The following is a 27,866-nucleotide window of genomic DNA, read 5'->3' on the forward strand; positions in this document are numbered from 1 at the left end:
GAGTCTGAGCTCCCTCCCCCGCCTGCCTCCCAGATGACAGTTAGGAATTGTATGAGCGTGACACCTGCTCTCTGCAAGGCGTCTCAGGCCTTTTAGAAGGCGGTGTGGGTCCTCCCCAGAGCTCCGCAGCGGGCAGCTACTGGGGGCTGAGGACCAGAGGCTCAGGGCGTGCCTCAGGGCCCGGCACCAGACAGGGCGGAGATGGGCCCAGCCCTGGGAGGGAGGAGGGCCCCAGGAAACGCCCAGCAAATAGCCCCTGGAAGGGGGGCGGTGCCAACGTCAGCATCTTCAGTGACGACCTCCATCTCCCCAGCATTCTAAGGTCAGTGAGTCCCAGGAATCAGCAGCGGAGGCCGAGTCAGAACAAAGACAGGTTGCAAAACCCAGTTCCCCCTCCTGCTTGGCCAGCAGGGTGTCCCGGGGATGCCCACAGGCACGGGTGGGAGCCTGGGGAGCTGTCTGTGCCCCGCAGGGGCCCTCCAACTCCAGGCGAGCCCCTGCCTCCAGGCCTCCCCTCCCCAGGGGAAGGCAGCCTCTGTCTTGTACACGGTGGGGCCGGGGCGGGCGCAGAGTGCTTAGGACCAGGCTGCCGGGGGCGGAGGGCTGGAAAGGCTTCTGGGGGCGGCCTGCCCAGAGCCCTCCGATGGCTGCAGCGCCCGCACAAGGCCGCTGCGGGACCGAGTGAGAAACCAAAGCAGCAAATTGTTCTTTTATGTTCTCCGCCCACCTCACCCCCGAGGACTCGCCGCTGCTTCGGAGCTGTAAACAACGAGCTATTTTTTCTGCTCCGAGGAGGTCTGCGTCCCTTTTCCATACCGTCCGAGGCAGTCTGTGCAGGTGCAGGCTTCTCGCGTGCAAAACCAGCGGAGGGCACAGCCCCAGAGGCGAGCCACTTCCTGTCCTGCTAGTGTCTGGGCTCCAGTCGCATATCCCTTAGCCTCCCAGGGCCCAGATCCCTGTATAAATACCTGTGCGCTCTCTCTCATTCTCTCACACATGCCCTCTCCCCGCTCGGTCTCCCCCCTCCCCTCCCCCCCACACGCACGCACACATGCACGCACACACCTCAACCCACCCCCAGCACAAAGCATTGCACAGAGGACGCGGCTTCCCAGCCGAGCGGTCACCGGAGGGACGGGCGGTCTGCCAGGCAGTTCCTGAGCTGGCTTCCGGGACGGCCTTCGGGGGCAAAGCACTCCTGAGCCAGAAGCCGCCCTCGCCTGGGCTCAGACCCCCGGGCCTCGTCTCCGTGGCTGTCACGCCTCGCCCACCACGGAGGGTGACAGGCGAGATGGCCGCTGCCCGTGGACTCCCCGGTGGCCACGGTGGCTGCCCAGCCCAGAGGGGCTGCGGAAAGGTGACCTTGCTCCGGCCAAGGCCCGGGGGCGGCCAGGCTACGGCCGGTAGATCTTAATGACGTCCTTGATGGGCCGCCGGCAGATGGGGCAGCAGGCGCGGGCCTGCCTCCGGAGCCGCAGGCCGCAGCTGGTGCACAGGCACATGTGTCCGCACGTGTAGATGACCGTGTCCACCTCGCCGTCGAAGCACACCGTGCACTCGCCATTCTTGCTGCCCGCCGACTCCGGCGGGGGGAACACGGGGGACACGGGGGGGCTCAGCGGGGAGCTGGGGGCTGTCACTGCAGGAGGGAAGGCCAGGCCAGACCTGAATAAGGTGGTTCTCAGGTGGGTTCCGTGGGGCAGCCCCAAGAAGGCAAAGCTTCTATGGCGGAACCCACAAGGGAACCACTTTGGGGGACACCGACATGGGCTTTTTGTCTGGGTTTTGCCCTTCCTACCCCCAAGCGTGAAGCACCGTTATCCCCCTTTGGGGTGCCACGTCTGGATGTTTCTCTTCCCTCCAGCTACATGCACAGCGGAGGAAGAAGAGGATACGGGGTGGAGGGCTGTGGAGGTAGGGTGACCACCCCGGTTAGCCCAGGGAAGGAGCCAGGCCAGCGCCCGCCCCCACCCCCACCCCCACCCCAGGTCTGCATTGCCTTACCCAGGGATGACTCGGATGCCGAGGAGGACTGGTTGACGCTGAGGGCCATGTCGGAATCGCTATCGTCCTGGGAGCCGCTGAGGGACCCCGACGGAGATGGGATCACAGGGCTGGACTGCAGGGTGCCTGAGACCAAAGAGACGCCATCAGAGGGGCGGGCGCTGCTCTGCTCGTCCCTGGCTCTCTGCGGCTTGTACCTCAGCCTCCCGGTCTGATGGGAGAGCCCGAGCTGCCGCACAGGGTTCTGATGGAGCTGTGCAGGGGTGGCTGGTGGACAGCCGTGATGTGCCTGCCCGGCCATCGTTCCCGTTTATTTCTAGGAAACAGCGCTGGGGTTTTATTTCACACGGTCCAGGCCAGTAATAACTTCTACCTCTTGGTCTCAGTGGCAGCTTAGGGAAAGCCACGCTACCCAGCCAAGGCCAATGAGGCCTTCCCGAGAGCTTTCCCCCAGACTGCGGGGAAGGAAGGCTCCCTGCAGGCCCCGCCCGAGGGAAGCCGGCACTGAGGTGGAGAGAGGGCGAAGTCCTCCCGACGTCCGTTCAGCATCAGGACCAAGCAACAGTCGCTGTTGTCACGATCACTGCTTACTAAGCATGCGGAGGCAACAAGCACCTGCTGAAGGCATGCACCTCTCATCACTTCATCCTCACAGCCTCAGGCTGCGGGGGTCCCTGCCCTCCGATTCCCCCCTCAGCCATAAAACTGTGGCAGCCGTGAACTCTCTCTGTGCTTCAGTTTTCTTCTCTGTAGACAGGATCATGCGATGGGTTTCCTGCCACCCTCAGGAGGAGAGACGTGAATGAGGTGGGAGGGCACCGCCATCGTTTCTGTCAGCATGGGGACTCTACTTCCTGAACCACGAGAAGGGAGCTGCCTCCGGGAACCTTCCCACACCCCCTCTGCCCCGCAAACACCACACCCTGCAGCTCCGCACTCCGCCTCTGCGCCCGGTTCTCTGCCCGGCCCCATCCTGGAGCCCAGGGCCCGGCCCAGCTGGTGGGTGCTCCGTGTCTGGGGCATGAAAACAAGAATCACCTCCACATAGGATGGTTCAAGCCTGCATTCCATTTTCTGTGGATGGCCTTGTTCTTCCTTCCTCTTCTCAGTGTAGCTGTAACTTACTGCTTCTCCTACACTCACTATGCATCGACCACGTGAAAGGTAATAAATAAATCGTGCAACCATAACGATGGGAACAGAGCGCACTGATCACTGACCGGCTGCAAAAAGCCTGCCACACCCTGCCTCGCCCTGTTGTTTGGTCCGGATGTTGAAAGGACGTTAGTAGGTCGGTGCGCCTGCAACCTGGGCACCCCTGGGGCACTTGCTGGGAAGACATCCCGTCGGGGCCCAGCATGGACACTCAAGATAGAGGTGGGTGGCGCGGAGCGAGCTCAAGTTTGGAAACCGCGGCCTGGGCTCCGGCTCTGGCTCCTGCTCCGGCTGCAGATCCAGGTCCTGCCCAGCTGCATCCACTGGGTGGGGGTGGGGGGGGTAAAAGGAGGGCGTGGGGGGGGGGGCGCGCACGCGCGGTCGGGGACTCACCGAGCAGGCGCAGCTGGCCGGCGGCGCCGCCGCGCACCACGAAGAAGGCCCAGAGCGCCTGCGTGGTGTCCACGCACAGCAGGCGGCCGCGCGGGCGGCCGTTGACGCCCAGGTGCACGTCGCCGCCGGGCCGCAGCGTGAAGCTGAGCGCGTCGCCGCCGCTCGGCACGGGCCCGGCGCGCGCCACCACCCAGTACTCCTTGCGGTCGAGCAGCGCGTCGGGGTCGGCGGGCAGCTCGGCGGCGCGCAGGCCGCCCGGGTCGCAGGACGTGATGCCGAAGGCCAGCGCGCCGGGCGGCGGCAGCCCCGGGCGGCCCACCTCCACGAAGAGGCTGTCGCCGGGCCGCAGCGGCCGCTCGCAGAAGACCAGCGTGCGGCCGGCGTCGGGCCGCGGCGCGCAGGCCAGCTTGCGGTCGGCCGACAGGCTCACGTCGGGGCCGCGCGTGGCGTGGAAGCGCAGGTCGGCGTCGAGCAGCGCCGGCGAGGACGCGGGCCGCGGGCGGGCGCGGGGCGCGGGCGCGGGCGCGGCGGGCGCGTCGCCGGCGGGCGCGCCCGGGCGGCCCAGGCCCAGGCCGCCCAGCTTGGCCACCACCCGGCTGCTCTCCAGCTCCTTGTTGTTGACGTTGGCGGCGTCCAGGCTGCCGGGCGGCGCGCAGGCGCTGAAGCGGGCCTGGCTGAGCCGCGCGGGCGGCAGCGTGTCCGCGAAGGTGCTCTCTGCGGGCATGGGGGGGGCGGTGAGGGCGGAGGGAGGGGTGAGGGCAGCCCTCCGGCCCACCATCCTTCCTTCCCTTCCTTCCCGCAGCCCTGCCCGCGCCTCTGGGGCCCCACCCTCTCCCCACCCCCTGCAGGTGGGGAAATATATATAAATATATTTAATCAATTATATATAATTGATTATATATAAATCACATATATGATTTATATATGATTTATATATGATTTATATATATGATTTTTATATATACATATATATAATTTTTTTTAATTTTTTAAAGAGAGATGGACTCATTCTAAAAACATTCTTTGGTTCATTTGTCATTTGGTTTAGGAATCGCGGATGGCCCCGGCCGGCGTGGTTCCAGGGCTGAGCTTGGACCTGTGAACCAGGAGGTCCGGTTGCCGGCTCCATCCCCAGAAGGGGGCGTGCAGGAGGCGGCCGGTCAATGATGCTCATCATTGACGTTTCTCTCTCCCTCCCCCTCCCTCTCAGAAGCCAATAAAGACACATTTACAAAGTAACCATCACAGATGCACAGAATTGGATTAAGCATAAGGACTCCTTCTTACCTTTATTTCTCCACCCCCTCCTCCCGTTCTTCCCCCCTTTCTCTTCCTCCTGCCTCACTTTTCTCCTCGCCCCCTTCTTTCTTTTCCTTCTTTTTCCCTCCCTTCCCTCAGAGCTTTTCCTACTGGAGAAGATTTAAAGGGCACTTGAAAACCCTTTATTTCCTGCCTCCCCAACGAGAACACACGATGCAAAGAAAAGAGGGGCCCATCTGCTCTTTGTGGCCTTCCTGTGTGACAGGCGCTGTTCTAAGCTCCTTTCAGTCCTCACACAACCTGTGAGGTGCGGTCTGTTACCACTCGCCATTTAGCAGAGGAAGTTGAGGCACAAAGGGGTTCAAAGGCATGACCAAGGTCACGGGGTCACTAAGCAGCCAAGCAGGACAGGAGTCCCGGCTCTTCAACCCGTGCCGGCTGCAAGCGGGCAGCAGGAGCACAGAGCCTGGCGGCACCAAGCACTGGAGGAAGGAGGTTTCGATAAGAGAGGGACTGCTCTGCCCGGCCCTGTGGCTCAGGGGTTGAGCATTGACCTGTGAACCTGGAGGTCACAGTTCAATTCCCGGTCAAGCCATGTGTTTGGGGTTGTGGACTTGATCCCCAGAAGGGGGCATGCAGGAGGTGTCCCATCAGTGATTTTCATCACTGATGTTTCTGTCTCCCTCTCTGAAATCAATAATACATATAAAGAGAGAGATGGACTCATTCTAAAAACAAGAAACTAAGGAGTTTCTTTTAAAGACAACCGTGAAATTATTTTTGAATAATTTTTAGTGATAAGAAAATCACTGATTGATACTACATATTACAGTTAAGTTAAAAAAAAAATAAAGGTTCTCATTCAGGTAGCAGAGGTCTTTATACTTCGGTAGATTAATGGCTGACTGGCTCCCCAGCTGGACTGTGAGTTCCTGGGGGGCAGGGGCTGTGCCAGTCTGCTCACCACCATGCACCAGGGCTTCGCAGAGCACTTAGCGAGTAGCCCTCATTGTTATGTGATTTATTGGATGAGTGAATGAATGAGGTCTCTAGTGTCGACTCATCATAACAAAGAAATTTAAAAGAAAAGTCTAACATTCTTGGAAGATTTTTTTAAGTGATAAAAATATTAACCATAATTAAAGCAAGAAAAAGTGCTTCTCAAACTTTAAAAACCAGGTCCCTCTGTTAAATGTTACCATGTGGAATTACAGTTTATGTCATGGAATAAAGTGTTCTTCCTCTTCAGTTTTCCTAATATAAAATTAAGTCATAATCTTGAACATGCTTCTTCCAAAAGCCTGCCCGAGCCCCCTGGTGAGAGTCTGATATGTTTCTCTGCAGTCCTACCCTCCATCCAGGGCTGACTTGGCAAGCTGGCAACCCCAGTTCTGACCCTGCCTCACACACCTGTTTTGGTTGGCCTCCTGGTGTTTTGTGTGTGGTTTTTTTCTTCCCCTTTTTAATTCTATTTTTGAAAAACCTATACAAATAGTATAATCAATGCTGATTATCCAGATTCAACAATTCACGGCCAATCTAGTTTCACTGACACCTCCACCAACTCTCCCTCCTACATGTGTTGGAGCAGATGCTAGATGTGCCATTTCATCTGGAAAAATTTCAGCGTGTCTCTCAAGAGTTCCTACCACCAGGATGTCAGCATTAGCCGCTGCTCCTGTTAGAGCCGCACCACACCTGTCTGCCTGCCTCCCCAGGGGACCTCCAGCCTCTTGCCAGTGGGTTGAAGGCTCCCTGACACTCGGGGATTGGGGCATACATTATAATCTGGTGAGTGGATGTGTGAATGAACAAATGAGCAAATGAATGAATACACTTGTGAGTGCGTGAATAAATGAGTGAGCAAGTGGACAAAGCAGCGACGCAATGAGCACCAGAACGGATGAAAGAATCAGTGAGTGAAGGAGCAAATAACTGAATGAAGGAGTAAGCAAATAAACCTGGGCCAGACCAAGGACTGTGGACCAATCCCGCTTAGAAATTCAAGCCATGTGACCTCTCCATGCCTCAGTTTCCTCAGCTGGTGGAGCACAGGGACCATGGGTTGTCATGAAAAGTGACTGAAAATGTGTGGATTGCGTAGGACCACGCCCCGCCTAGCGAAGTGAGCCCCCTGTGGGGTGGGAAAGGGTCCCCGTCGGGCGCCCGGACCTACCGAGCAGCTGGACCTCGTCGGTGATGCCGTACACGTCGATGAGCGCCCAGAGCGGGCCGCCCACGGCCACCCCGCAGTGGAAGAGCACGGGCTCGCCGTCGTTGACGCTGTAGAAGACGCGGCCGTGGCGGTCCACCCAGTAGGCCAGCACGGTGTCGCGCAGGGCCAGGTTCTCGGGCAGCGCCTTGGCCCAGTAGCCGGGCCGCGTGACCAGGTCGGGGCAGGCGTACTTGGGGATGTCCTGCGGGCTCATGAGCGACGGGTCGTGCACGGTGAAGCCGAAGCGCAGGGCGCCGCTCCAGCCGGGCCGCACGGCCACCAGCCGCAGCCGCACCTGCTCGTACAGCCGGATGGGCCGCTGCGTGAACGTGACGCCGTTGCAGAAGCTGTTGCGCCGCGTGGCCCGGCGCGAGTGGCCGTCCAGCCGCACGTTCTTGCCCTTGGCCTGCGCGTGGAAGCGCGGGGCCTCGCCCAGGGCCTGGCGCCGCTCGGGGCCGGGCCCGCAGCACGGCCGGGTGGCCAGGAGGCGCGCGGGGGGGCTGGAGTCTGCGGGAAGAGACAGGCAGGGAGGTTAGGCCCCTCGGAACTGTGCGGCCCGATTCATCTTCTGATAAAAATCTCCATCATAAACCCCATCTTAATGAAACCAGTACCTGGTGAACTTAAGACGGCTCCAGCCACCCCAGTCAGCCCAGCACTCCCCAGGAAAGTCACTGTACCCACTTCACAGATGGGCAAAATGAGACTGTGTATGGGGCGGGAGGTGAGCACTATTCAAAGCGGTTTCACCCCCAGATGGACCGATACCAATGAGCTGGTCACCAGCAGCCAGGCTGGGGTCAACCCACTTCTCCATCCCCATCACATCCTCTGGTCCTCCAAGGGCGGCCACAGGGGCCTCGGATTCTTGGGGAGAAGTGGGGGTGTGGTGGGGGGTCGAAGACTGCTCTCTGTGCAATTTTTGTTCAAAAGCGAAGCAGAAACGGCAACAGGAAGACTGAGGTCCTGGGACCCGTGACGAGAGAACGAAAGGCAGTGGAGTCCAGGGTGGAGCCAGACGCCGGCCCTCTCTGGCTGGGGCAGGTGGGAACGCCCCTCTCACCCCTCGCCTGTGAGACGGGGACATCACTTCACTCGCACAGCGGCTCCAAGGTCTGTGCTGCAGCTTCTAGACGGTGCCTGGCACAAAGTCTGTGCTTCACAGGCAACTAACCATATCCTGACTCGGGTTCCACAGAAAAGGAAGGCATTCTTCATCAGCCAGGTGGGTTTTCTAGAACATACACCGTTCAGGATGCGTTTCTTAGGGAACTCTGCCCCAGAGGACTTGGAGAATTTTAGGATGGTCTCTTATTTTTTTAAAAATACATTTTTATTGATTTCAGAGAGGCAAGGAAAGATAGAAACATCAATGATAAGAAAGAGAATCTGATTGGTTGCCTCCTGCACGCCCGCCCCCCACTTCGGGAATCAAGCCCACTACCCGGGCCTGTGCCCTGACCGAGAATCGAACCATGACCTCCTGGTTCATAGATTGATGTTCAATTACTGAGCCACACCAGCTGGGCTGGGATGGTCTCTCTTAAAGGGTCTGGCTGCTGGCCATGCACCCAGGTGGCCTGGGATTGAGGTGAAAGCTTCATCCTTCCCACTCTCCTCCATCCCAGGGGCATTCCCGGGGCCCCCGCAGCCTGGGGTGGCCGGGTGGGTGAGCACTGCATGAGTCCGGGCTGCCTGTTCACGGCGTGTTCCTGGCAGGCGCTCAGTAACTGCAGGCCCTCCCGGCACACGATGGTCTGGTGGTGGGAGAATGGCTCCCCAGGGCATGGCAGGCCACTGCAGGGACCACTCCGCCCACGCCCAGCCACGGGGTCCGCTGTGCTCTGGGCACATCAGGGGGTCCAGTTACTACCGAGGCTCATGGGAGCGAGGGCAGGAGAAAACGAGGAGGGAGAGGCGACGAGGAGGCAGGCACGCCACGGCTGGTCCTCCTCAGGTCCCCGGGGGAGGCCCAGGGAAGATTCTCCAAACAGAGGCCACCGACTGACCCAGAGAAGACCCAGCACAAGGGATAAAGCCTCAGTCCCACCCAAGGGAAGGAACATCAGAAACGAGAGCCATTTGCCCATTTGTCAAACGTCAGGGAGCACCCGGTGTGTGCCAGGCACCAGGCCAGGCACTGGAAGTACAGCCGTCACCTTGTCAGACAAGGTGCCCACTGGGTGGTGCTGGCATTCCAGACTCCCTTAGGCCTGGGCGGCCCCAGACTCAGGCAGGGACTGGGGTCAGAAGGTGATGCCTCAGGGCCAGGTCTTGAGGGGGAGAGGGAATGCTCAGGCTGAGGGAACACTGGGGCCAGGGCGGGTGGGAGAGTAAGTGCCACGGTAGGTGTGGCAGAGGCTGGCTGAGGTGGGGCAGCCCTGCTTCCTAGGGGCGAGGTGTGAGGCTGCCATCGGCAACACAGGGGCCAGACAAGAAGGCCCCACATGCCAGCCCCAGAGGCTCAGGTGGCACGGCCAGCACTGCTGGCCAGGGAGGGGCCCGAGGCGGCGAGGACAGGGACACGGAGCCAGGCTGCTGCCAGCTCTGGACCCCCAGGGTGAGCAAGGGCCCGCGGGAGAGCGAGCTCATTCAGACAAAAATCAAACGCGTGGGAACCACCACCAGGAGGGGCAGCCCAAGTCTCTGCGCACGCGTGCCACCAGCTCCTGGCTGCAGCATCCCCCCGCGTCCCACAGGCCGGATTCTCTCCAAGGTCCCCGGAGCCGGCACACTCTCCAGGAAACATTAACTATGACCTCAGATCAAAGCCCTCCGCAGCCCCGGGACCACAAGCCACCCTGCTCTGATGATCCCGAGCTCGCTTGACATCACCGCTGTGCTCCCGGCCTTATCTCTCCATCGGGGAGGCTCTGCGGACGGACTGGGGAATGCGGAGCAGATGTTCCTCCGCGCGGCCTCCCGATGGAAACGCACGCCGGGGCGCAGAAATATGCTTTGTTACCACCAGGCGACGTTTCCTGCAAACCCAGCTACACGCGCAGGCGGCCTGCAGCCAAGGCCCCAGCGGAGTTTACATATTTGTTTCATCTCGGTGATGCGATCCAACTTCCTTCAGGGAATGAGGGATAAACACCATTTCCCCCCTCTCTGAGGCCAGAAGCCCTCGTGCGAGTTAAAGGAAACAGAGTGAAGAACGTTTCTGAGAAGATGTGTCATTGACACAAACTGAAAATGCTTAAGATAAAAGAAGGAGCGACCTCCCAACGGTACGCCCACGCCCGCCTTTAGCTCAGCCCAGGGGAAGTGACACCATGTTTGGAGACGTCCGCGGAAAACCCGATCTCTAGCCTTTACCTCGCGCAGGAACCGCTGCAGCCACACTGTGGAACGTGAGGGACGGACAGACAGTGCCTCCGTCTCCCACTCACACAGCCTGACCCACACTGCAGCTCACTGTCCCCGTGAGAGCACAGACAGAGCCCTGGGGAGTCCAGCACACAGTAGATGCTCACTAAACGTCCACTGCCCGCCCCCCTCCCCCCTCGGGGAACATCGGGTCTGGCCCTCGGTGAGACCCTGACCTCCCATCTCTCTGCCACGTTTTTTTTCTTCTTCTAAGTCTCAGCTTGAGAGGCGGTTAGAAAGAACACAGGCTTGGAGACAGACAGACAGACAGACAGACAGACCCGGTTTGAATTCTGGTTCTGTCCCATCTTAGCTGTGTCACCTTGAGGGACACTTAATGTCTCTGGGGGCCCTCCACTAGACCTAGAAGACTGGTCAGAGCCATCTGCACGCCGCAGGATTGCTGAGAACAAGGGAGGCCCGCTCGTCCCAGAGTCAGCATGCGGCACATAGTAGGTGGTCACTAAACACTCGGTCTCTGTTTTAAAGGACCTCATTAGAGAAAAGGTTTCCTCCCGGGTCAGAGATGCCTGCTGTGGGCTGGGGAACACGCCCTGAAAGGTCCCTCCCACGGAGGCCAGTGACCTTGGGCGGGAAAGGCCCCTGGCAAACCCTGGGGTGGCTTTCCCTTGATGTCCAAGGACGCAGGCCTATTTTAAGCCGTCCCAGCAGCGTCCCACATGCGCCCTGGGCCACCTCCCGACCGGATCCCACTCCGGCTCCAGCCCCACCCGGCCCAGCCCGGCCCGGCCTTCCTTTGCTCCCAAGGAGCCGGAGATGGCGTTTACGGCCTCTGGCCGCCGGGATGGCAGCTTCCAGCATGCTGGCACTCGAGCAGATGGCACTCGGCTGAAATTCTCAGCAGATTCCGCTGTGCAGGGGCCCAGTCTAAGAGAGCCCGGTCTATTCTGCACCCCCCGCACCCAGCCTGGGACAGAGCCCTCGTCACGCCGGGCCTTCAGGACAACCCTCCCGGGTGGGCGTACCCCTCCGGTTCCCAGACGAAGACACTGAGGCTGTGAGACAGCAGCACTGGGCAGGTGCGGCCCTTCTCCCGGGCAGCCCGTGGGGGCCGGCCACAGGCCTGGGAAGCTGTGCCGGCCTCTTTCCCCGACACACACCCACAGTCCACGCACATCGTCTGACATGGGGCTCCGGGGACCTGCCTGACGCCTGCGAGCTCAGACTGTGGAGCTCACGGGAGAAGTCTGTGATCCAAGCCACGTGTGCCCACGTCTGCAATGCAAACCAAGCGTGGGCAGCAGGAAGCCACATGGTGTGTGTGCCTGTGGGTGTGTGTGCATGTGTGTGCCTGCTGTGCGTGTGTGCCCGTACGTGTGCGCGCGTGTGTGCTGTGCATGTGTGTGTGTGCCAGTACGTGTGTGTGCACGCGTGTGCCCGTGCGTGTGCGTGTGCGTGTGTATGATGGCATGTGCATTGGAGAGAAAAGGCAGGAAGACTGGTCCTGGGCAGGGCTCCCCACCCCCTGAGCAGGGCGAGGATGTGGGTCTCCGTGGGCCCAGCGCGCCCCCGCTGGCGGGTGTGAACGGGGCCGGGACAGGAATGACCGGCGCTCCTCACGCTGCCAAACGGGGCAGCGCATCGCCCAGGGGACCGCCGCCAGCTCAATGGGACTTTGTTCTCTGCCTCGGAGGCCTGGTCAGCCAGCACCCCGAGTGGAAAGGGGCCAGCCCGCCCTGGGGCCCGCCACCCGCTCCCCCCCCCTCCCCTTCGCAAACAAAGCCCTCTGTGGCGGTCACCTCAGTGCGCCAGGGAGCCGGCGGGAGGCGGGCGGGAGGCCAGAGGTCACGCCACGCGGCTGCCGGGAGAAGCGGCCCCTTCGGGCCAGGCCGCAGCCTCTTTGCTAAGTGGGCTGGGCGCGGAGTTCCCGGGGCCTGAGGTCATCCCACACCCTCAGAGTGCTCAGTGGCATGGGGTTCCCAAGCCCCCGGGCCCCCTCCGGGCTCCTGATAACCCGCCCAGGAAGCTCCGACCTCAGAGGCCCGGCTCCCAGGGCCGGGGGAGGGGCCACCAGGGTGCAGGGGGAGGGGGCTGGGAGCGTGCCCTCATTCTTGCTCGAGGACATCACTTCCTCCCGCAGCTGACAGAACGGAACAGCCACTCGGGGCTGGGCCTGTGCCAGCTGCAGGCACAGAGGTCCCGCCAAGCCACACACAGTCCCGTCCCGCACGGCAGGGGGACAGCGCGGACACAGGCCGCACAGGGTGGTCAGCACGGGGGGTGGGGGCCGGGGGATGCTCCTCAGAGAAGCTCCTCTGCAGACAGGAGGAGGGGCTGGGGCCACGATAAGAGATGGGGAAGCGCGTTCCGGGCAGAGGGAACAGCACTGACAAGGCCTGGAGGCGAGGACACGCCGAGGACTTCCGGGCAGGAGGGAAAGGGGAGAGTGGACAGGGAGTCGGGGGTTGCATCACGAAAGATCTTAGAGGCAATGCAGTGGATGGGGAGGGTCCTCCAGAAGGCTCTCAGGGCCAGTGACGTGTCTGGAGCAGGAAGGACCACCTGCCTGAAGAATGAGATGAAGCCCCGCATCTCCCCACAGAGACTGCTCCTGCCTGCTCCCCCGTCAGAAGGACCAGCTCAGCGGGAGACACGCACTCCAGGTTTAATGGCCGGCCCTGCCCCGCCCCACAGCACCCCAGCACGGCTTCTCCGGGCAGCCGGGCAGCGGCCTGTGGAGCCAGCTGGCTCTCTCCTCCTCTTGCCTGGAGGGGAGCCACTCCCCAGGCCTGGGTGGTGCCCAGAGGCCTGGCTGCTCACTAGCCTCGGCCCCTGGGGAGCACCCGCAGGCCCTGTCCCCATTCTGGGAAGACAGAGCCGGGGCCCCTGCTTCCAGGGTCAGAGCAGCCGGCGCGGAGAGAGCTCCGGGACAGCCTGCCTCCCTCCGGGGCCCAGGAAGTGTTCCCCGCCCCACCGCTGGGCATCGTCGGCCGGCCCCAAGGGCGGGAGCCCACCTCTGGGGCACTGCCAGCCTGTGCCAGGTGCTGGCGCGCAGCCCACGCCCTGTCGCCACTCCTGCCCGGGGGGGGGGGGGGGGCGGCTTCCAGCGAGGAGCCCTGTGAGGCGGACGTCCTGGTGAGGCTGCCCAGCCAGTGGAGCCAGGGCCTGTGTCCGCCTGGTTCTGTCGGGTCCCCAAGGCTGCATCCTTCCTTTTCCATCCCCACCGCCCCTCAGGCCCCTCCCTCACCCCCTGACCCGCAAAGAAAAAAACAAGACTCTCTCCAAGCGGCCTAAGCTGCCTGCTGGGGAAGCGGGGAGCTGGTGGGCTGGGCCTCAGGGAGGGGCCGGGCGGGGCGGGGATCATCCATCAGCCTGTTTGGAGCTGCTCAGAGGCCTTGGTTCAGGGGAACTCAGGAGAACAACAGCAGGGCGTCTAGAAAAGGGAAGCGGAGACTGATTAGGAGGCCGGGGACCGGAGTTCCAGCGCCTCCATCCGAGGTCTGAAAAGGGATCGGGGTGGGGCCGGGCTGGGAGGCAGACCTCCCGGGGGGCATCGCAGAGACGGAAACCAGCCCTCCAGCCACAGGCCTCCTGGGACCCTCCTGAAGGCCCCGCTGCTGGTGAGGAGGCGGCTCAGAGAGGGAGGGAGAGCTGCCCAAGGTCACACAGCCAGGAAGCGGTGAGTTGGCATTGGAACCCGTACCAGCCTGGCTCCAGGGCCAGGAAGAAGGGTCTACAGGTGCTTCGGGCAAAGTGAGGAAGTCCTCCCTGCAGGGAAGACAGAGTGCCCAGGCCTGGCACACAGTCAGGCCTCCGCTAACGTCCGCTCCTTCCCTCCACGTTTGTCTCCGAGGCCCACCGAGAAGGGACTCTGACGGTGCCTCTTCCACACGCTCCCTTCTCGGGAGACCCAGCTCTCTCTCTCTTCTCGTCCCCCCTGCATCCCGCTGGCCTGCTTCCGGCCTCCCTCTGATGCCTGCGGGCTCCTGGGAGTATGAGGGTGTGGACCGAGGAGGCGAGCAGGGAGTCTGTGCGGCCTCGGCCCCTTCCCTGAGAAGCCAAGGGTGTGTGCTGGACATGCAGACTCTGAGCCCCGATAGGAACCTCCACCCACGCCTGCTAAGCTCCGATGACCTGAGAGGAGCAGCTCCCTGGCGTTCTTCTCTGGCCGATGGACCCATTGCACAGATGAGGACATTAAGCCCAGACAGGGAGGGTCTGGCCCAAGGTCACGGTTCAGGTCAACAGCTGGGTCAGGATTCAGCTCAGATCTAAATCCAATGCCCAGGGGAGCTGCTGGCCATCACAGGCACCCCTCAGGCCTCAGGCAGGGTCAGGTCCAGGTCATTGCAGCAAAGCAGAGCGCGAGGAACCGAGGGGTGCCTGGACGCAGGACTGTCTCCCTAGGCAGCCGGCGGGCACGTCAGTCATCTACCCCAGGGCCCGGAGAGGGCCACAGTAACAGCAAGAAGGCCAGGTCTGCTCGGCCCCCTCCCCCATCAATTTCAGGAGCTCCGCTGACCTGCCTTCGGGGGCCACTTCGGACTGTGCTGGGCTCAGACTGACTCCTCCCCGCAGCCCCATGGGGGAGGGGCTGTCGTTACGCCCATCCTACAGACGAGGAGAGGGAGGTTCAGAGAGGGGGAGTGACTGGCCCAGGGTCACACAGCTTCCACCCAGACCTGAGACTGGAAGTGCTCATTTTCTAGCCACGTCTCTTGGCATTCCAGCCACAGAGCACATCTGCAATCATGTGACCCTGCACAGAGACCCCCCCCCCCATGGGAGGCGGGGCGCGGTGATTCCGAGCGCTCACGGTGACCTGCGTGCGGGGACAACGGTCTGCGCCGCCTCCGGGGGCAGGGAAAGGCCACGGCCCCGCCTCCTGCCCCGGACGCTCCGGGACCTCGGAGGCTCCGAGGCTCTCCTCCGGTTAGTGAGTGGAAAGTTACCCTGTGGACCAGCGACCGGCGTGGGAGACACAGGGCATGAGTGTGCCCACCCATCTCATAAATCTGTCATCCCTGGGCGAAAGGGGAGAAGACATGTGCCCGAGGGGTGTAATTATGTTGTAAACAACGTGTAATGTGGAGGATGTAAACAAAACACACTGGTTAATAGCGATGGGCGCTCTGCCAGTTCTGCCAGCCAGACCCGCCCCCCCCCCCATCTCCCCCAAATGGCTTACTCATTAGAGAACCCTCGTGTCGGTCGCCTAGAGGTGGGGCTGAGCTGCCCGGGTCTGGTTATGAGGATGAAGAGAGAAGGGGTGAGGTGAGCCCGGGCTGACATCCAAGGTCGACTGTCCTAAACCCCACTCAGAAATACACGTCGCCGAGTCTGCAAAAACGCTGAGGCGGGGAGGCTGGGGGGAGGGAACGGACCGGGGAGGGCACGTGACCTCATCTCTCTGTGCCCCCGTTTCCTGATCTATAAAATGGGGCTGAAACCTCCCAGCGTGCAGCGCTGGCGGGAGGATTCTAGACGTGAGAGCTCGTGCGGGGCCCTGGGAGCCGGCAGTCAGCAGATGAGCACCGGACAGCACTCCCCATCCGGCCTCAGGGTCAAAGGCGCCTGAATGGACGACCATCCCAGACCCACTCGATGCTCCAGTTGCCACTGCAGTGACCATGCCGAGCCCCAGCTAAATGCCAATGCCACTCCGGCAAAGGGCGCCCCCTCCCCTCCCCTCTCCTCCCTCTGCACGCCCAGGCGGCTTCCACGGGAGAAGCTTCTTCCTTCGGCGAAGCTGAAATGTGCCTCCGTGGGAGGCCCCCACGCCGGCCCCCCTCCCGTCTGCCTGCGGGCCTCACGGGTCTGCGGACAGGGCTTGTCCCAGGGGTCCCTGCAGGCACCTGCTGGCACAGTGTCCGGCAAAGACCGGCTGTGCCATACGACTTGGCGGCTGTTACTGTTCTCTGTGTGTCTACCTGGGGGCACAGGGCTCAGAGGAGCAGGGGCTCTGTGCCCAGGGGACCGGTGTGGCCATGGACTGTCTGTGGGCGCCGTGCGTGCCTGGGCGGTCACATCACCGCCCCTTCCTGCAGGAAAGGGGATGGAGCTTAGAGGGGTCAGGCTGCTTATCTGGCTGACGAAGGGGCAGGGCCAGGACCCAATGGGAGGGGGCGGGGGACTCAGCCTGTGCCCATACCAGTTCCGCTGACACTGACAGGACAGCACACCTCGCCTGCAGGACGGCCCGTGTGCAGGACGACACGGGTGTCCCCAGCTGGCGCCTTGCTCGCTGGTTGATGGGTGCTGCCTGGAGCTCTGGGTGGCAGGGTGCACTGGGCCCCCTGGCAGGGGCCGGTGTGGGTGGCTGGCTGCAGGTCAGTTTTTACCAGCAGACTCCTCAGAAGCCTAAGCCCCCATTGGGCGGGAAGAAGGGGTTCGCCCCTCCTCCGGGGCGGGCTTCCCAGAGGCCACGCCCCCTTCTGAGCTGCCCCTTAAGGGTGAGGCCTGAGGGAACAGACCCCTCCCGGGGGCCAGCTGCATTTTGGCTGCTGTGGACAGATGGCATCTGCCTTCCCGGGACGGACAGGATGAGGGCCTGTGGGGAGCACTGGAGGGGCGCAGGCCTCAGGAGGAGGGCGGGGGGGGGGGCAGTGCCCCCTGGCCATGGAGGGGAAGGGGCTGTGGAGCCGGGCAGGCCCGTGGTCAGATTCCGCTCTGCCGCCCCCTGGCCACCTGACCCAAGGCAGAGATCTCGCCCCCGGAGCTCAGTCTCCTCATCTGTGAAATGGGACACTCCGTGTGGACGGCTGGCCCTACTGCTTTGACTGGGACAAAGCAGTAAAGGTCTGGAGTGAGGCAAGCAGGCCGCAGCCCTGACCACTCTGCCCCCCGGCCCCTCTCCCTCTCTGCTGTAAACGCCAGCACACGCCCGGCTTCGGGCTTCTATTTCCAGCCGGCGCAGAGCACCGCCAAGTACGGAAAGCCTTCGTTCGGTCCAGAAGAGGGCGGAGAGGACTCTGTCCGTGGGGTAGATTACGGTCTGTCCTGAGCGCTCCTTGTAGCCGCCCCACAAACGCTCCGTCCGTCCGTCCGTCCGCCCGTCCCTGCTGGCGAGCACGGCTCATCCTCCTAAGCCTCCCGGCGGTGCTGGACTGGCCTCCGACTCCACGTGCTACCCTGCTGGCCCCGGGACCCCCAGGACGCCACAGCTCCCCACACGCGGCCTGCTCCCCCTCCCCTCGGGCCTTGGCACTCTGGCCCCTCTGCCTCCACAGCCTTTCTGGGTTCCTCCTCTTGGCTGACTCCTCTGCTTTCCGGGCTCGGCGGGCAGCACCTCCTCCAGGAAGCCTTCCTGCATTCTCTAACCTCTCACCCCCCTGGGCTCCCCCGCTCCCAGCTACTGCTGCGACTGCCTGTGCCTGAGTTCTTTCCCACGAGGCCTAGAGCCCCAAGCCCAGGCTGGGACCCCAGGCCCAGCACAGAGCCCCGCCTGGGAGTCTGGTGGACGAACGAAAACTGGACACTGTGACCTGCCAAGAAGGTTCTCCTCGTCAGGGGTCCTGGAAAGCTCAACCACCACGGGCACTGCCGTCAGCATGCAGGAAAGGGATGCCCCCGGGCCAGCCCTCGGTTCGAGGTCATGGTCACCTGGGCTTGGAAGGCAGGAAACGAGGGCTCCCGTCCGCCAGCCCCACCAGGCGGCCCAGGCCAGGCCCCAGGCCCCTCCTTCCCACGAGGATCGACGGCAAACGCCCTGGGCATGTGCTCCAGGCCGCTGTTCCAGTTCACTCTCACCCCACCCACGGGGGGCCCCCATCCTCCCCGTGTCACAGCGAGGACACTGAGGCAGGGCCCTCCTCTGTGAGACGGCGGCGGCGAGATTCGAACCCAGGCCGCCTGACCCACGTCCAGACCGGGACACCAGCCGTCCGTCCGGCTGCTGTTGGCCCGTGAGCGGGCTTATCGTGACCTCAGTCACTGCGGCCCCTGGGGAGAAATGCACTTCACACTGTGACACACGCACACATACACACACGTGTGTGTACACGCACACCTGAAACAAACATCTAGGAAGCAAAAGTACTCCAATTGCATAAATGCGCTCGGTGTTTATCTCCATCCTATGCCACCTCATTGCAGATGTGTTTAAAGCTGGGTGCACAGCACCCACAGTGGAACACGCACTTGGTCTGGCGACCAGGCCTTGCTTGGGGCAGTGGACACGGACCCCTCCCTCTTGTAGGCACCCGAGCCCTCAGGTAACCTAATCAAAGCTGCCCGGTTCTTCTAGAACATTCTATTCCTCCTCCGCCAGCGGACAGCCCCAGGAGTGCCGCCAGTGGCTGGCTATCCCGTTCACCACTGAACCTCCGGTGCCTGGCACACCACAGGTGCCCACGGGTGTCAGGAAAATGAACGGGGGGCACACAGGGCCCAGGTGGGAATCAGGACGGCTCAGGGTGACAGCCTCAGGGAGACCTACAGGCAGACCGGAGGGGATGACGCTTGAGGGTGGAGGCAGACATCTAGAACTTTCCTTCCGAAGTCCCCTCCTCCAGGCAGCCTTCCCCACTCTCACAGCCCCAGAGGAGAGAGGGAAGGGAGCAGAGGTGGAGCAGGAAGAGGGCAGACACGGAGGACGGGCCTCGTTCCTCCAGGCACCTTCTCCACGTGTCCTACACGCCGGACGGAACCAGTGCCTGTTCCTCACGGGCACCCCTGGACCAGCCCACGCCACCCCAGCCCCGCCCAGGCCCCAGCCCCGGCCCCGCCCCGGCATCCTCCTGGGCCGTCACCCGGGGCCCTCGCCCCGTCAGGCCCCGGCTACGTGTCCACAGCCTGTGGGCTTCAGAGGCTCAGCCCAGGCCTCCTGCTCCCCCGGGTGGGAGGGAGGCGGGCAGACGGGCAGGAGAAGGCAGGCAGGCCTGGCCTAACCACGCGGGTCTGGGTGACGGCGGAGGAGAGGTGCGGAGAGCAGAGGCAGAGAACCATCCACACACCCATCGCGATGGCAGTAAAGGGGTGACCAAGGCCTGTCTTTCCCAGGGCTGAGAGAGTCCAGATCCAGGGAAAGGAGAGGCTGCGGGCCCCCGGGGCATCACCGCACACTGCGGGGAGCGGGCTGACCCCCGAGGGCCCGCGCCCACGCTCTCCTCCAGCAGCTCTGCGGGCAAGGGAGGCACCCCAGGGCCCAGCGAGGGGCAGGGGCTTCCCGCCCGGCCAGCACTCGCAGGCTGCCCAGCGAGGTGAGGAAGACCGGTCCCTCCTCACCCCAGGCGAGGGCCTCTGTCCAATACTCTCCGAGCCTCCACTCGCCTGCCTGTAAAGCCCCTCCAAAGGGTCCGGAGGGTTCAAAACAGGCAGCCAGAGCTTGGCGTAAGCCAGGACACCGGCCACGGAGCCAGCGCTGTAAAGGGGGCAGACCTGCTCACGCGTGGACAGACTCGACGATTAACCGGCCCACGGACAGTTTAAGTCCAGCCTCTTCCCCGAACAGAGCCACGCGGATCCCGAGGCCTCCGAGGGAGGGGCGGAATGTACGAAGACAGGGAAGAGCTCCTCCTCCTCCTCAGGAATCCTGCCCCCCCTCCCCGGGCCCTGCGTGTTTACACTTTCCCCCCTTACGAACCCCAGAAGAAGGCTGGCGGAGCCCGGGGGAAAGGCCCACGTGGTATCAGCCGTAAGACAGACCCGGGTCTCCTGAGCTCAGCGTTGCCACTGCCTACCCGTGCGAGTCGGGGCCCGTGTCTCAGCCTCTCTGTGCCTCAGTCTCCTCGTCTGCGAAATGGGGCCCCTTCCCTCGTAGGGTTGCCGCTAGAGAGGAACGGGTGGTGCCCGCAGCAGGAGTCCAGCAAATGCGCGTTCCCACGCCGGGCCCGGCCCACCTCTGCGGGCTGCCTGCCCGGCTGCCAGGGACGGCCCCGCCACGGATCACACAGCACATTCCTCCCCCCGGTGTTCCTTCCGCTTCCTTATTGCGCACGGTGGCACGCCGGGGGCTCTGGGTGCCCGTGAGTGCCACCCGAGCCACGGGTGGGGAGGGACCACGTGTCGGAGGAAGAATGCAGGACTTTGAAGCTACATAAACCTGGATGCCAGCCCTCGTCTGCCAACGGGAGGAGCCGGGGTCCCTTCCCTGTGAGTGGCGATGATAGCCCTGACCTGGCAGGGCACTCATTCACTCAGTAAGTGTTTGCCGGGCGTCCACGGTCTGCGAGCCGCTGGTCCAGGCGCCGACCGCAGAGCAGTGAAACCGTAGACAGAACCCTCCCCCGTCAGAGAACAGACAGCCGGCTGCACACACAGCCGGCACGTGGGACCCAGGTTAGGGAGAGATGGGAAGCAGGGAGGAGGGAGAGGGGAGGGGAGCACAGACCAGAAGTAAGCAAAGGGGGAGGGTGGGGGGGGGGCATGAGGAGCCTGGGGGAAGAAGGTTCCAGGCAGAGGGCTCAGCAAGGGCAGGAGCCTCCAGGAGCCACGTGCCCGGCGTGGGAACGCAGCCACACACGCAGGAAGCCTGGCACAGAACCCAGGTGCTCGGCAAATGCCAACCCTCTATTTCAAGACCCGTGGAAGGCACCCCACGCATGTCCTTTCCCGAGAATGAGACCAGGATTTCTACAGGGCGGGACCGAGACAAGCGTCCTCTCAGCCGCAGAGGCGGCGGCACAGCTCCACAGCCGGCTCCTGAGCCCCGCCCGGCGCCAGGGTCTGAGCGGGGCAACGAGATGCAAGATGGCCCAGACCCGGTCTCTGTCCGCACGCACCCCGAGGTGGGCCACGGACATGGGTGACCACCACGGGACGTGGTCAGAGGTGCCGGCAGAGCCCTGAGAAGGGAGCCGGTAGCAGACCGAAGGGTGGGATCGGGTGGGGTGGTCAGGAAAGGCTTCCTGGAGGAGGTGGCAACTAAGCTGGATTAAAAAATTTTTTTTTTTTTTATTGATTTCAGAGAGGAAGGGAGAGAGAGCTAGAAGCATCAATGATGAGAGAGAATCATTGATCGGCTGCCTCTTGCACGCCCCCCATTGGGGACTGAGCCGACAACCTGGGCACGTGCCCTTGACCAGAATCGAACCCGGGACCCTTCGGTCTACAGGCCTATGCTCTATCCACTGAACCACACCAGCTGGGGCCAAGCCGGGTTTTGAAAGTTGGGCGAGGCGAGAAAGGACAGTCCAGGTGTGGGAGCACGGCGGACTGACACGGCATAGTGTATGTGACAGTAACCGCAGGCCACCTCCTGGTGGCTCAGGAACCCCAGTTCTGTCCCCTTTCTCAGACTCAGTGCCAGCATCCGCCCCAGGGGACATCTGAACGGCCCACACTTAGCTCCTGCCGTGGGTGAGCCGTCTGACCCCCGCTCCCCGCCCAGCGTGGCCCCGCCAGATGCCGGCCGGGCATGGGACCACAGAGCCTCTGCTCACCTCCCAGCTCCGAGCCTCCGCTCACCCCAACCTGACCCACAGGTGGCAGCGTGAACGTGTCTTCACCAAGAAATCCTTAAAAGGGGCCCGGGCCTCCCCGCCGTGCCTTCCGGCTGGGAGATGCTGCCGTATGAGCGGCACCCGGGCACCTCATGATTGGGTGGTGGATTCTCCCCGCGGGCAGCAGCCCTGTCAGTAAGCGGGGACCTGGGTTCAAGTCCCAAACCTGCCACGGACGCCCTGGCGACCTCGCCTCCCTGGGGTGTGGAGGTGTGAGTGCGGTGGCCCTGAGGCTGCCCAGAGGCTGGAAAAGCAGGAGTCGGCTCCTCCTCCACCAGCCGGCCTCGGCCTCGGGGACCCCACTCAGCCCGTCCATTACAGGGGAACAGTGATGGAGGACACCTAGCAGGGAGGGCTGCCTGGGAGGGTTAGGGCAGAGGTGGGCTGTGGTCCCTCTCCCCCTGAAACCCCACCCCACCGTTACCCACGGCTTCCCCACTGAGCTGTGCTATTGTATTGTGTGTGTGTGTGTGTGTGTACCTTTGTACTTTCAAAACACACACACCACACACACACACACACACACGCACACACACACACCTGTCACCTTCTGCACAAAGGATGCTACAGATGCCCAGGCTTCAACCAAAATACTTATTCTAAAGACAGGGGGCTGGGAGAAGGGCTGGCCGGCAGATGGGGTCCCCACCCAGACCCTCCCCCTGCCGGTGGAGTGACCTTGGGCGAGTCGTGTCCCCTCCTCTCAGCCCAGTTTCTTCCCTTGTGAAACCGCAGCACACGCCCTTCCCGGGAAGGCTCTTTGCATACCCTCTGTGCAAGGCGAGGGCATGCCAGGCGGCGGGCATGCAAAGTGCCCGCACAGCCTCCCGCGCTGCCCTGTCCCCCGGCTCCCTGGTACCCCCACCCGCTCCCCTGACCCCCGCTGTCCCCCGCGGGTCTGGGCTGGTTTAGCCGCAGGGGAGCGCGCTCTGCAGCGGCAGCTCCGAGGGGCTCGAGTCCCCGGTGGAACGGACACCGCAGGGGGGCGCAGCCGGGGGGTGCGCGTGGGAACCCGGCCAAACGGAGGCGGCTCGTGCCGCGGGGCCGCTGGGCAGCTGAAAGCTGGGGTACACCTGAGAGCACCCCCACTCTCAGGAGCTGCAGCCTCCACACCACCGTGGCTCCAGCCGTCGGAAGCCCCGGGGAGCCCGGCTCCAGTCTCCGCCCCCCGACCCCCGCCCCCGGGGCGCCCCACGCGCTCTCAGCAGCGCCCCCAGGGCGGAACAAAGGCGGGGGGCGCACGGCATCGCCCCGGAGGCCCCCTCGCCCCTCTGGCCAAAGCCGGGAGCACGGGGACGGGGTCCCCACGGTAACCGGGACGCGGCGCCCGCCCGCCCTCCCGGAGCGCAGAGCCGCCCTCCCTCCGGGCGCGCGGGCGTGGGTCCTGGAGGCACCGGAGACCCCACCCGCTGGACGCCGGGGGGTCCCAGGGGGGGGCTCCCCGGAAGTCCCCCGGCGGGTCCCCCGGAGAGGAGCGCCGGCGCCGCCTCCCTCCCGTAGGGCGCGGGTACCTGGCAGCGTCCGGTGCACCGTGTTGCCCATCGCGGCTCCGGGCGCGGAGCGGGCGGCGGCTCCGGGCGCGCGGACCTAACGGCGCGGCGGGCGGCCGGGCAGCCGGGCCGGGGCCGGGCCGCGGGGCATCGCGCTGCACGGGCGGGCGGGCGAGCCGGCGGCGGCGGCTGGGGACCGAGCGCCGGGAGGAGGCGGCGGGAGGAGGAGGCGGAGCACCGGCCGGGCCCGCCGGCCCCGCCCTCGCCGCCCGCCGCCTCCAACCGCGCCGGGGGGCGGGGCCGCGGCGCCGCGTCTTTTGAAAGTTTGCACCGGGCGGCGGGCGGCGGGTGGCGGGAGCCGAGCCCCGGATCCCGCCCTCTGTTCCCGCGCGCCCGGGGCGGGAGGACGCGCCAGGCAGCTGGGTGCCCGCTGGGTTCTCGCTGGGCACCGGGCCTGTCAGCCTGCTGACCTGTCACCCATCCGGCCCAGGGTTCCGGGAGGCCCCACTGTGTGCCAGGCCCCCTTGCAGGCGCCAGGCCGCAGGGGACCAAGCCCGAGCCCCCCAAGGAGGGCAGATGCGGGGTGTGGGGCGGGGCAAGGGCGCACCAGGCAGAAGGTCACCGCGGGCAATGTCCGAGAGGGCGGGGGCAGGCCAGGCCGGCCGGTGACCGGGCAGGGGGAGCGCGTTCCTACAATTAGAAGGAGCTTCGGCAGAGTCCAAAGGCTGGGAGGAGGGACCCCACATTCATGAATCCATTCACTCATTAAAATACATATTTTTTTTAATATATTTTATTGATTTTGTACAGAGAGGAAGGGAGAGAGATAGAGAGCTAGAAACATCGATGAGAGAGAGTCATCGACCAGCTGCCTCTTGCACACCCCCCACTGGGGATATGCCCGCAACCAAGGTACATGCCCTTGACCGGAATCGAACCCGGGATCTTTCAGTCCCCAAGCCGACGCTCTATCCATTGAGCCAAACCGGTCTCGGCTAAAATACATATTTTAAAAAAATATATATTTTTTATTGATTTCAGAGAGGAAGGGAGAAGAGGAGAGATGGAAACATCAACGATGAGAGAGAATCCTTGATAGGCTGCGTCCTGCACACCATGGATCGAGCCCGCAACCATGACCTCCTGGATCATAGGTCGATGCTCAACCACTGAGCCGCACCTGCCGGGCTCTCTGTACAATATCTACTGAGCCTTGGCCAGTTTGGCTCAGTGGATAGAGCATTGGCCTGCGGACTGAAGGGCCCTGGCTTTGATTCTGGTCAAGGGCACACGCCTGGGTTGCGGGCTCAATCTCCAGGTGGGGGCATGCAGGAGGCAGCCGATCAGTGATTCTCATCGTTGATGTTTCTATCTATTTCTCTCTCCTTCCTCTCTGAAATCAATTTTAAAAAATTGAGCACATCTTACGTTCCATGCTCTGTACTGGGCACTGCATATCCAAACAAAAAATGCTTAGTGGTGAAGACAGAAATAGCAAGCAATTAAGGTCACAATGTAAGGATGGTAGCCAGAAAGAAAAAAACACACAAACACACACAGGAGCGATGGGGTGACTCGGGGGGGACTCGGGGCGAACCGGGGGAGTGTCAGCTCCCGCGGATGGACAATGAGGAAGGGGAACTGGAAGGGGAACTGGAAGGGCCAGGGGCGGTCCGGAGGGAGCACCACACTCCTCCTCCACTCATTCGCCCACAGGTGTTGTGTGAGCACCTCTCCCGTCTGTGAGGAGCCGCACTGCACTGGGAGGGGAGAAGGGAGGCCTGCTCTCCAGCCCTCGCCGGCTCCATGCTGCAGATGGGAACACGGGGAGACCCAATTCCAAACCAGCCCCCCTCCCCCCGATCACTTCCCATGCCCTTGTGGCCCTTAAGACCTTATGAGATGCCATCACCCCACTTCCCAGAGAGGCATGGCTCACAGAGCGGAAAACAGGTGCCCCAGACTCCGTGGCTGGTACGGGGCACGGCTGGCCTGGAGCTGTGTGAATGGGGGGGGGGGAGTATCCGGGAGAGACACCCCCCCCCCTCAGCTCAGTCTGTCCGGTGTCTTCTGCCAGAGTGCCTGAGCCAGCCCAGAAGGTCTCCTTTCCAAGATCCGCTCAAAGCCTCCACCTCCAGGAAGCCCTCGGCAGTCCTCCCCGAGTCCTATATGTCTGATAGGTGAGGGATGGCCTAATACGTGGGCATATGCATTAGTTGCTTCCCCCTGAGGTCCCAGGGCACCCACGGGTCAGGTGCTGCAGCTGAAACCCCTCTGTGCTCTCCACTGGCACACGGAGACCTCTAAGGGGAGGTCCCGGGCTGCTTTCTCCCTTTTTAAAAACTTATATTTTTATTTATTTTAGAGAGGAAGGGAGAGAAGGGGGGAGAGAGAGAGACAGAGATGGAAGCATCAATGATGAGACTGAATCACTGATCGGCTGCCTCCTGCACACCCCCCACTGGGGATCGAGCCCACACCCCGGGCATGTGCCCTTGACCGGAATTGAACCCGGGACCCTTCAGTCCGCAGGCTGACGCTCTATCCACGGAGCCAACCCAGCTAGGGCCAGGCTGTTTTCATTTACAACCCCCCCAGTGCCCAGACCAAGACCGACAGACACAGGGACTCGTGACACATTTGAATAAACTGACTACAGAGATGAGGTGCGCTGAACTGGGCGGAAAGGGAAGGAGGGAGGGAGGCGGGGGGAGGAGAAGAGAGGGAAGGAAGGCGTTGAAAGGAATGAGTTTCCGTTGAGAGCCGCCTGGGACTCCGGTATGGCCAATGGTGAGGTGTGCCGGGCGAAAGTGAGCAACCAAACAGGACACTTAACACACATACAATCTTTGGAGCCAAGGTGCAGGCAGCTGTGGGAGACAGGGCGCCCTGTGACAGGAGGTGTGCCGATGGAGGCAGGGGCACCTTGGGCCCGGGCAGCAGCTTCAGCGATAACCTCTCCCAGTGTGAATGCCACCCCCCACCCTAACCACACCGAGCATTGCCCAGACTGTGCCACCCTTCCTTGGCACCAGGACTCGTGCTTGGATTGCAGGGGCCCCTGGGTGGGGCTGACACTTGATTGTGTAGTGTTGGCACAGCCTCCAGTGGCAGTGGGCAGAGGGAAGGGCCCTGGCAGGCTGCCCTGGCACTGTGCTCTCGGGGCATGCCGTGGCAGGCCCTGCCCCTGCGATACCAGCCGGTCAGGTGCACCTTGGAAAAAGGGTGCCCGCTGAGCGGAGGGGTCTGGGCACAGCTGGCACCTGGAGAAAAGACCCTTCCCAGGACAGGGATTGTCAACCCTTTCCATCTCATGGCACACATAAATTAATTTCTAAAATCTGCGGCGCTCCAAAAAAATATATTATCTGCCTGGCTGGCGTGGCTCAGTGGTTGAGTGTTGACCTATGAATCAGGAGGTCACGGTCAATTCCCAGTCAGGGCACCTGCCGGGGTTGCAGGCTCCATTCCCAGTAGGGGGCGTGCAGGAGGCAGCCAATCGATAATTCCATCTCATCAATGATGTTTCTATTTCTTTCCCTCTCCCTTCCTCTCTGAAATCAATAAAAATATATTAAATTTATAAATATTATCTCCCCCCCCCCAATCTGACAAAAGTTAGGTATCTTTGATTCATGCATACAGGACAGCTGTTATTGTGTTGGGTATTATCCTTCTTTTGTGTGATAATCCAAGGGAAAAGGTCAGTGCCCCTGACTAAATGGTCAGGTATTGCCTGTTTTAAAAGTTTTTGCAGCGCCAGGGTGCCCGCCAGGACACAGGGGTGCCTGCCGGGACACATGGTGCCTGCTGGAACACACGGTGCCTGCCGGGGCCCACGGGGTGCCTGCCGGGGCCCAGGGGGTGCCTGCCGGGACACACGGTGCCTGCCAGGACACACAGTGCCTGCCGGGACCCACGGGGTGCCTGCCGGGACACACGGTGCCTGCCGGGACACACGGTGCCTGCCGGGACCCACGGGGTGCCTGCCGGGACCCACGGGGTGCCTGCCGGGACACACGGTGCCTGCCGGGGCCCAGGGGGTGCCTGCCGGGACACACGGTGCCTGCCGGGACCCACGGGGTGCCTGCCGGGGCCCAGGGGGTGCCTGCCGGGACACATGGTGCCTGCCAGGACCCACGGGGTGCCTGCCGGGACACACGGTGCCTGCCGGGACCCACGGGGTGCCTGCCGGGACACACGGTGCCTGCCGGGACCCACGGGGTGCCTGCCGGGACACACGGTGCCTGCCGGGACCCACGGGGTGCCTGCCGGGACACACGGTGCCTGCCGGGACCCACGGGGTGCCTGCCGGGACACACGGTGCCTGCCGGGACCCACGGGGTGCCTGCCGGGACACACGGTGCCTGCCGGGACCCACGGGGTGCCTGCCGGGACACACGGGGTGCCTGCCGGGGCCCAGGGGGTGCCTGCCGGGACACACGGTGCCTGCCGGGACACACAGTGCCTGCTGGGGCCCAGGGGGTGCCTGCCGGGACACACGGTGCCTGCCGGGACACACGGTGCCTGCCGGGACCCACGGGGTGCCTGCCGGGACACACGGGGTGCCTGCCGGGG

At 63.0% G+C, this 27,866-nt stretch overlaps 1 protein-coding gene across 1 annotated transcript; it reads right to left on the reverse strand.

Moving 5' to 3' along the window:
* Window positions 1-1,171: 1,171 nt before the first annotated feature.
* On the reverse strand, window positions 1,172-23,483 carry NEURL1B (neuralized E3 ubiquitin protein ligase 1B). The gene is made up of 5 exons (XM_036424751.1): window positions 23,310-23,483; window positions 6,989-7,534; window positions 3,553-4,266; window positions 2,005-2,130; window positions 1,172-1,639 (listed from the first exon to the last, which is right to left on the reverse strand). The coding sequence occupies exons 1-5, from the start codon at window positions 23,338-23,340 to the stop codon at window positions 1,395-1,397; spliced, it is 1,662 nt and encodes a 553-aa protein (XP_036280644.1). The 5' UTR covers window positions 23,341-23,483; the 3' UTR covers window positions 1,172-1,394.
* Between the last annotated feature and the right edge of the window lie 4,383 nt (window positions 23,484-27,866).

This window comes from Pipistrellus kuhlii, unplaced genomic scaffold, assembly GCF_014108245.1.
Source record: "Pipistrellus kuhlii isolate mPipKuh1 unplaced genomic scaffold, mPipKuh1.p scaffold_m20_p_8, whole genome shotgun sequence".
In the NCBI taxonomy this organism is placed as follows: domain Eukaryota; kingdom Metazoa; phylum Chordata; class Mammalia; order Chiroptera; family Vespertilionidae; genus Pipistrellus; species Pipistrellus kuhlii.